Source organism: Gekko japonicus, unplaced genomic scaffold, assembly GCF_001447785.1.
Source record: "Gekko japonicus isolate JY-2015 unplaced genomic scaffold, Gekko_japonicus_V1.1 scaffold42, whole genome shotgun sequence".
Classification (NCBI taxonomy): domain Eukaryota; kingdom Metazoa; phylum Chordata; class Lepidosauria; order Squamata; family Gekkonidae; genus Gekko; species Gekko japonicus.
Window position 1 is genome coordinate 332,797 of NW_015165831.1, and position 10,215 is coordinate 343,011.

At 45.1% G+C, this 10,215-nt stretch overlaps 1 protein-coding gene across 1 annotated transcript in view; it reads right to left on the reverse strand.

Annotated features, from left to right (window-relative positions):
- ARID5B (AT-rich interaction domain 5B) overlaps window positions 1-10,215 on the reverse strand; it is a 261,009-nt gene that overhangs the window by 206,108 nt on the left and 44,686 nt on the right. The window contains exon 3 of the mRNA XM_015410813.1: window positions 645-870. Within this exon, the coding sequence (XP_015266299.1) occupies window positions 645-870 (226 nt within the window). The remainder of the gene's footprint in view (window positions 1-644; window positions 871-10,215) is intronic.

Below are 10,215 nucleotides of genomic sequence, written 5' to 3' on the forward strand. Positions count from 1 at the left end.
GGGAGCGCCATTTGGAACTTCTGCTCCAGCTCTTACAGAGATGGGGTTTTTTTGCCATTTTAAGTCAGAAAGCACCAGAAGGAGAATGGGTATACAGAACTGTAGTGTATCCAGCCTGACATGTCCGGACATGCCCGGACTGGCTCAGGCACAAACACCACTAGCTTCATGCCTAAAGACAATGGGCCAGTAGGATCCTAGCCAGGCCCAATGAAAGGGCTAGGTCCACAGCCAGGAGGCCAATAGGTCTCTCGGTTACTGTAAATAGCCTATCGGGAGTGGGGTGTGTGTTTGGTGGCGGGTTTTCTGAAGGAATATAAACCAGCCTGCGAGCCAGCCAAGTGTCTTTGTTCCTGACTAAATAAAGGTATGCTTAGCTGAAATCACTCTCCGTCTGCATACTTTTCAAGAACCAACAATTCATTCCCCGCCCCCCTGAACATCAGATTCCACCTACGCACTCTATATGAAAGTTCCCTCCATTTCCAAAATAGTGGTATGGGGAGTTACTGTATGGGAAACACAAAGCCCCCTTGCAGTTATGCGGGGATTCAGATCGCAGACCCCAAATTCTTCATCCCACAGATGACGACGATCAGTGGAGACCGCAGCCGGTCAAATGCAGAAGAGGAACTGGTACTTACCCAGATCAGCCTTTTCTTTCAAAATGTCTTTAAAGTTGAGGCCGCTGTTGTGTGTGGACTGCCGGAACCTCGTCAAGGCTTCTTTCTGCCCATTCTTGCCCAGTTCTGCAGGTCTGAGGGCTTCAACCCGAAGGCCACGTTTCCATTTCGAGCAATCTGCCTGGGCCCATTTGGCCAAATCTTCAAGCTTCACCGTTACCTTCTCCGAGGCAGCAATAACTTCGTCCTAGCAAGGCAAGTGATAAGCGAGAGTCACATTTGGCTCCACGATATGCAATAATACCAGACCGTGCCTGTTGCCGGATTCATTTACCCGAGGGCTCTTTTTGTAGCAGGAACTCCTTTGCATATTAGGCCACACCCCCTTAATGTAGCCAATCCTCCAAGAGCTTACAGAGCTCTTCTTACAGGAGCTACTGTAAGCTCTTGGAGGATTGGCTACATTAGGGGTGTGTCGCTTAATATGCAAATGAGTACCTGCTACAAAAATCAATCCAAAGTATTTTAACCCAGTGGAGGCCATGTATATTCACAGTGATATATTTTTATATACATATGCTACTCACATACACACAACATTCATACACATGAGTTTAACAGTGGATCAACCCTTCAATCATTATGGTTCTGCTCTGCCAAACTCCTTCCCACACATCCGTGGAGTACACTGATATTGTTTCTAATTTCTATGTTCTCCAGTAGCTGAGCCAATGGCTGCAAAGGGTAAGGGTTCCTTACAACTAACGGCCACAGTGATTTAAAGAACTGCAGCCTGTAATTAACCACATTGTACCTCTTTCTTTTGGAGGTAAATTGGCAAAACCGTCATGTTCCTGCATATCTACATGCCCTGTGTTTTAATATGCTCCCTCGTTTATCTATGAGTGTAGTGTGCCTTAAAAGATTAAGATGGCTTTGACCACAAAGAGATACAACGATATCACATCAAGCCTTCTGTGTGTTTTGTCTTTGACTTGAGTCAGCTTTCTACACGATAAGAAATTACCAAGAATATCAAGGCTGATATCATCATGAAAGCAAGTAGGCTGGAGAAAATAACATTCTATTCACTGCCAAATGGAAAGTGTACGTTTTGAAAATGCAATTAAGCTGCAAATGTAAAAATCCATAGCCAGATGACTAATGCTTTGTACCTAGTTCTCACATAAATGATCTAAGTAAATCTGGGGTTCCTGGAACTCTGACTCACCAGAAAATTCCTCTGTTTATGGTATCATTTCCCTAGCTTATACACAAATATTGAATTTAAGTTTTATCCTGAAAAATTAACTGAAGCTGTGATGTAATCCCCAAAGAAGTACTACAGAAATTCTACAGTTTCCTACCCCCCAAAAATTTGCACATTCTCAAGTTTCCAGGAAATGTTTTACAGATCAAAACTAACAATGCCCTCTTCTCCCCCACCCCCTTAAACAGATATTTACTAAAAAGCAACTTAAATGTAGTTGGGTTTGCAGAGAATACACATTAAATAAGTACTTCTCTTTTCTGTTGCGTGTTTCTTAATTAACAACACATCCCATTACAACATTTAAAAAAGTTAAATAAGCGTTTCTAAAACTATATCCTTCCAGGAAACAACTGACTCGTCTCACAGATGATGAATAAGCAGAAGCGCATTTTACAAAATCCATGAAAGCAGGAGAAGAGTTTAGTTCTTAAACCCTAAGAACAAGCTGGGGGGGGGGGTATATTTGAAAACTGATCCAGTCGGACATCATCAACAATTAAACTTTACTGTTGCAAAAGTTCTGACATCAACGTTATCGGGGTTAACAGTATCCCAGTACATAAACAATGCTATTGGGGTCGAATTGACCCCTTCCCCTTTTTGATCATAACATCTGCTAAAAGCATAACTGCATAACAAGCATAACGGCAGCTTAAGAACATAATTCCAGCAGCTTTTCAAATGTCAGCTACATTCAAACAACACAGCTGTTTGTGCGGGGAGGGCTTCACTTCTGATATGCTGTCTTTCTCCTACTGCCCTTGCAAAACTGTGGCATCTGAGGGGCTGCAAAACAAACCTTGGCTTACCAGCAGATAACAATTCTCAGAGTGACCGAAAGGTGACCCCAAGTTAAGTTTGCAAGCAGCAGAGACCTTAGCTGTTCCAGTTGAGCCAACTGATGCAAAAATCTAACAGAAGAGGTCAAAATGACCCCTTCAGATAAATAGGTTTTTTTTAAAAAAAGCACAACTTGGCAAGTTAAAAAACCAACAACAACCAAAAACCAAAACAGTTTCATAAGACAAAAGAATTAAGGGCCATCTATAGACTATACAAATAACTTACAGCTGACAGCACGGGGTGGGGGGTGGGGGAGAACTCACAGGAACTGACAAGGTGCTCTGCCAGCATATCTCTGAGATGTGCTGGCATGACACTATCGTGAAGCCATGCTGGCACAAGTGGGGGGAAAGGTGGACTAAAGGGTGTGGGATGAGTTAGTCAGCTCCCAAAGCAGCCCCGGCCCAGTAACCCACCCCCCCAACCTGCAGAGAGTTCCTCCACCAAAAACCATGGCACAGCCCAAAAGCGTTCACATAAGTCAGGCCAAGTGCCCCCCAGAGGAGCAATCCTGCCCACAAGCTCCAGTGGAGCACGGCCGCAACCAATCACCCCCTTCCCAGCAACAGCCAAATACTGTCCCCCGCTCAGCACTGTATGAACCCCAGCCACAGCTCAGCAGGTAGGGTGTGCGGCACGGGACTCTGCCTCAGAGGTCTCTGTCATGCACCCTTAGAGCACACAGTGATGCACTTTGGTGGCAGGAAAGGCACAGATAGGGCTACGATCAGTGTTCCCTCTAAGCTGAGTTAGTGTGAGCTAGCTCACAGTTTTTTCGCCTCCGGCTCACACATTTTTGTCTCAGCTCAGGAAGGAGGGCTCCAGAGCAAACTAATCTATGCAGGAGCCCAATCGCTCGCTCACAACTTTCATGCCAGTAGCTCACAAAGTAGGATTTTTGCTCACAAGACTCCACAGTTTAGAGGGAACATTGGCTACGATTACCAACCTCTAGGAGATCTCCCGCTATTACTCTCGATCTCGAGATGACAGAGATCAGCTTCCCTAGAGAAAACTGCTGCTTTGGAGGATAGACTCTATGGCCCTGTACCCTGCTGAGGTCCCTCCACTCCCCTCCCCAAACTCCACCTTCTCCAGGCTCCAACCCCCAAATCTCCAGGTATTTCCCAACCCAGAGCTGGTAGCCCTAGATAGGGCACTTTGCACCACAGAGGGAGCACTTAGCACTAATACCCAAAGGGAAGAGCCGAGTCCATGCCACGTGTCTAACGCGCCTCATTTCAAAACTGTTAACAGGTACCCCCTCTCCGGAGCCTTAATCCAAAGGGGCAACCACGTAAACAGGGGTGGGAATCCAGCTGCTCCAGCCCAGGAGTGTGCACCTGCCTCCGCCGTCCCCCTCGCACGAGCCTGGGCACTGCCTTGACAATGCTGGTGCCCACGCCTGAGGCTAGTATGTGTGTAGGGGGACATACCAGCCAGGGTCACCTGACACCATGCCCCGTATGCTGGTGCCCACGCCTGAGGCTAGTATTATGTGTGTAGGGGGACATCCCAGCCAGGGTCACCTGACACCATGCCCCATGTGAGGCAATGGGGCACACTCCCAGGGACATGTACCCAGTTGAGTTGTCTATGATGGGGGGGGGCAGGGATGCTGGCAGCCCTGTGCTCTGCTGCCAGGGCACCCCTCCCCCCAGGCAGTTTGGCCCGGTAAGCAGCGGCCCCTCTGTGCTCTATGGATCAGCCAGCCAAGCAACGATGCGACCCACTATCTTTCAGGATCGGAGCCCTACGCACAAATCATGGAGCAGCTGAAGAGCACTTCCTCATGGGAATCGGTAAATGTCCTTTGAATGGTTACAGCATGCGCATCAGGGAGGCCCCTGGCTAATGGACACCCCTCCCCATGGCTGCGGCTGGTATAAGATCTATGCTGTTTGTCATCACCGCACATGTTCTGCTTAGTATCCTTGCAGGGAGTGATTTCCCAGGGAGACCAGTGAAGTCTCTGCCACTTAGCTCAGTCAGTGGTTTCATCCTGTCTCCTCAAGTCACATGCCTCTGTTGGGGTTGTGCTGTTGTTATTTCCCCTTGTGGAGCATCCCTAGGGAAGGACCAGCAGCACCTCTTTTGCATCACCAGCTGGCCAGAACCACAGCAGCTCCCCCCCCCCGATTGTCCCGTGAATAGCTTAAACTGAAGTTTTTCACTGTGAGTTGAACTGACCCTAGAGATATTTTGATTGCATACGGGGGGGGGGGGGGGGGGGGGGAGAATGGCAAATTACAGAAAATTCTACTATGTATTTGGGGTCAACCCCTGGGCATAAAGTGGTATCATTTGCCCATTCATACCAATGGAGGTCAGTTATACCCTGTTTGGGTATTTATCTTAATTTAAAAATAAAGTAAAATTGGGAAGGGGGCTGAAACTGTGAGACACAACAATTGTTCCTCAAGAATCTATGAAATATGAAGTGGTATAAGTTTGTTAAACGTTTTGTGTGTGTGCCTTCTCGGGTGCCACGTAACCCAGCTGGCAAAAAAAACACCAGTTTAAGTCAGATATTTGGAACAATGAGGTATTTGAATTAGATATTTTAAACCATGCAAAGCCTAGTCACCAAGATCACTTCGAACTAATGAATGATTCTGAAGTAAATTATTTGAAGAATGTAGCCTTAAACCAAACTGCCTCTGCACTCATTACAAGCACATCCGCGTGAAGAACTTTGAACTCCCTAAAGCGTTACTGAATTTTTGTTTAAATTGGTATTGTAACCAATTTCCCCCACACCTTTTTATCCTATCTTTCCTGTCAGGGAGGTCTTAGCCAATGGGCAACTGAGGTAGCTGCTTGGGCCCCAAAGGGTCCTGGGAGGCTGACCACTAATGGTCCCAATGGAGGAGAGAAAAGAGAAACAGGCTCCCATCACTTCCACCGCTTGTGCCTGCCTGGGGCATGGGTTGCCCACTGCCTGGCCCAGGGGGAGGATGGCAGTGATTCTGGGGCCTTATCCTGGACTCTTGCCCAGTGTCCCAGTCCCAGACCACCCCCTGAACATTGTCCTCACAACAACCCTGTTTACTTCCTTCATGATTCTGCTGTTGACTACGGGAACTGATTCCCTTGACTACCTGTTATGTCCACTGACCGCCACGAGGGGCCAGCGAATACTCCCGAGCTTGACTATTTAGGAACAATGGGGACTAGGCTCCTAGTCTCTCCACTTGGGAACCAATAGGACCGTGGCGGGAGATTTGAACCCACCAACTGGACCTAGAGGGTGTCCCCAGGTGTGTATATAGCTGGCCAGTAGTTGTTGTCTTTGTTGTGTACTAGTAAACCATGCTGATCACTACATCCGTCTCAGTGGTTTTTACATGCGTCTAACCCACCACACTTCACTACCATGAGTTTCCTATCTAGTTATGTCAATTTATACAAGCACAAGTATGAATGATGAAAAGGCTTGTGTGAACTAGTCCCTATTTAAGGGTGGCAAGCTTTAGAAGTAGATACATGAACACAGAGCCTCTCTTTTCTAAATGCATAATTTGCTCAAATAGTAACATAATGACTCACAAAACAAATAAAAGCAGGGAAGAGTAAGTCTGGTGACAAGTTATACATACTAGAAAGAGCCCATAGTTGCTTTGGAAGAAAAAGCTGATCACCAGTGCAAACTTGTACAGAGATAGACCCTTCTAAACTTTAAAGGACTTGGGTGTTGTATTTCTGTTAAGATGGCACGGTTAATATATTTTTTCTTCTATCTAGTGAATCTGGCAATATTTAAGTTATCTTGTTAATGTACTCCTTACTGTATAGCATATCCTGCAACTCGAATTTTCTTTTTCCAACCAATAATATCTAAATTGAACTGTTTAATCTCTATAAGCGATAGTACTTCTTTGAACTTTGGACTGTTACGGTTAGAGGTTATGTTTATATTTTGACATTTTCAAAAATATAGTATATCCCCCCCCCCCAGTCTGATTCAGAATATCAGTATTTAGAACAAGCCAAAATCTAAAAGCAGGTCTGTAAACTGACCAACTTTTTAAAGATTAGAATCTTTTATGACCTTTAACCAAATAACAGAATAGCAGCAACACAGTATTAACTTTCTGTGTGATACAAACTTTGTCAGAGTGAAAAAAAACTTTGTCAGAGTAAACTGCAAAGTGAAGGGCTGTTACGGCATAGTGTGGCTAGCATGAGGTAAGGAAGGCCCTGATTCAAATCTCGACACAGCCACAAATTCACCAGAAGGCCTGAGGTGAGCCACAGTCCATTCAGGCCCAGTCCGCTCCTCATCTGTAACATGGCCACTTTTATAGACTTGTTGTAAGGATTACCTCATGTAAAGTCGCAGTGAAGTGCTCTGAACACTCAAAAAGCACTATAAATGCTAAGTAACTTGATTTTGGGTAATTAGCATAAATCTCTTTTTGTCACAGTTCTAGACAGTTACTGCTTTCTACAGTTGACCACTATTTGACCAATGTTTAACCGGTCAATTAAATTACCACTTTTAAGCATGGTGTAAATATGTTGTGAAAAAAGAAAGGAGGGGGTGAGAAGCCTCAGCTTTTCCACACAGACGGTATACATGCTGATTCTATAATGTATGAAGCAAAACTTCTGGCCCCCAGATGGTTTTGAGGCATAAACCTGTTTGTGCAGAATTTAAACCTTTCCCTGATGATCAGCAAGACAAAGGTTATTTTTCATATATATCAGAGCCCCAGATCGGCCTTGGTTAAAGTGCTGTTTTTCCCAAGTAGCTGTTATGACCAAATTATGATTACTTTCATTACCAGTTTGTTCACATCCTTTCCAAGAATTGTGATGACTAACTTTTGGTTGGCATTCGAAGCGAGCAGAGCAAACAATTTAATAACCAAAAGACGAGTACAATCATTACTACATCACCAATGAATAATCCTGTTATTGAGAATACAGCCTTTGTATTCTGACACAGAAGTATTTCAAGGTACACATAGAGACCATAAACTGTTTACTGATATGCTGAGCAAGTAACGATTTCCCTTCTTCTAAAACCAACGGTGCACTCAGACTTCCTGCCAAATTTATTTCACAATACATTTCTGAATTTGCTTTTAAAAAAGGAACTAATAAAAACTGGAAATTTGAAATATCACAAGCACCGTAAGAGGTAAAGAAATGCCACGCTTACTTCACCCCTTCCCTTCCCCTCCCTTTGGGTTGGCTCCTACCTAGAGTCACCAACATCCACGCGGGGCCTTGAGTTCTCCCGGAATAACAATTGATTACAGAGATAACAATTCATTACAGGTTACAGAGATAAGTTCTCCTGGAGGAAACGGCAACTTCAGAGGGTAGACTCTATGGTATAGTATAGAGAAACTGAAGTCCCAAAGTGACATCACATCCTTGCTGAGTTCCCTCCCCTCCCCAAACTCCACTTTCCCCAGGCATTGCCCTCAAATGTCTAGAAATTTGCCAAGCTTGAGGTGTTTAGGGAGTCGCTGCCTGTCCACTTTGGCCTAGAAGGATCCCCTATGAGGCCACTTGAAATGTTTAGCAGCTTTTGGCAGAAGGCTTTCCTACTGAAAATCACCACCTTAATAAGGAACGTTGTGGGAAGGATCACTGAACGCATTGCCACAACCAAACAAACGCAGATGTTATAATGCCATACTGCCCTCTACTGAACCTGAAGATATCCAAGTCATTTTCTGAACTCTTACTGGTGCAAATCTCCTCCAGTTCCATGGACCAACAGACACAAGAGGTAAAGCTGTCCTTAGAATGTACCACTGTAAGTTGCAGGCAGGAGATCACATATCTGAATTCTCTCTGACTTTAATCAGTCAGATGATATAAAAGAAGCAGGGAGAAGTATAGGGCCCAGCTGTCTCCCCAACATGCTGCTTTTCCATTCAATCCTAGTTGTTCCTCTGAGCCTGGTGTTCCCTACAGCCTGAAGTGGTACAGTCTAGGAAGATCTTTTCACCGCTTGGATTTGTTGAATATATAAACTGGCCTGTTATAATAAGCTGCCTTTTTTGCTTTGGATGCGGAGGAGAATGCTTAAGAAGAAGATGATGATGATGATGATGTTGGCACGTTCACCACAAAGCAATAATTATTACTATCAGACCTTATTATAATTACATAATTTCTCTCAGCACCCAGGACCACATTGAAGAGACTTTTAAAAATAATAGTAATAATAATAATAATGTGATATTAGCAGCATTTGCACACTGTGGATAAAATCCAATCAACGTTAAGCCATGTGCATGATACAAAGTCCGATGGAGGGTGTGTATATAATTTTCTACATCACTGGGTGGAGAGGACGGTGGGTCAAAACAAAACAAAATATATGATTACAGGATGCAGGGTAAAGCAGAGAAACTTGTGATGCATTCTCCTTGAGATTCTTCTTATAAATTCAAAACATGGTGGAGGTACGCTTTTGATGATATTGATAACTGCTAGGGATATTTCCTAAAGGAATATCGTTTCCCATATGGTCCCTCCCTCCCACTATACCAATGTGGTCAACAAATAGACACCTTGCTTTGGAAGCCTGAACTAGGGTTACCAGGCCCCAACGATGTGCTGATGAGGGGTGGGAAGAAACTTTTCGGGAGCAGGGAAGAGCGCTGTGACATACCTACCTCACCAGGAAGTGATGTAGGCATGTTGGGGATCTCAGGCGGTGACACTCTGGTTTTGGGGCAAAACTCTATGGTAGAATGAGGTACAAATCAGAGTTTTGCCCCAAAACCGACATCCCTAGGTCACGTCCAGGTTACGTATGCATGTCACAGTTATTTCTGGCTTTTCAGGGGTATAGGAGGTAATTTGGGGGGAGAGTACCCGAAAGTGGGGGTCTGGTAACCCTAGCCTTAACCTAGTGAGAGCAACAGGAGGGCCTTTTGGGTGGTGGCACCCTCATTGCAGAACTTCACGCCCAGGCAGGCTTGCCAGGTAGCCTCGCTTGTTACATTTTAGATGGCCAATTAAAAAACTTTTTATTCCAGACGACATTTGAAGGTCTTCGGCTAGGCACTGTTTTAATCCCACCAGGATTTTTTTTACATTGTCTAGCAAACTGGCTTTGTTTTAGTTTATGCCATCATTAGGGATGTAATTTGCAAGCCAGTTTGAGGGCACTTGGTGGTGGTGGGGCTCAAAAATGAGTTCGAAACCTGACCATATAAATAAATCGATTCTAAAACCAGTGCATGTAGCTATAAGCAAAGGTTTGCAAGCATTAGATGACTGTCATGGGGAGAAACTTCAGTTTGTTCCTTCACGCCTGGACACTCAGTAGGAAATAGGGTTGCCAAGTCAGAAAAACTCACCGGCGGGGGAGCATCGCCGGGCTCCGGGAGCCGTCCTCGGATGTGCGCGCCGCCAGCTCGTCACCGGAAGTGACGCGCAACATCGACCACATTGGGGGCGTGGCCCGGATCGTCGGAGGAAAAACCATAGAGTTTTTCCTCCGAC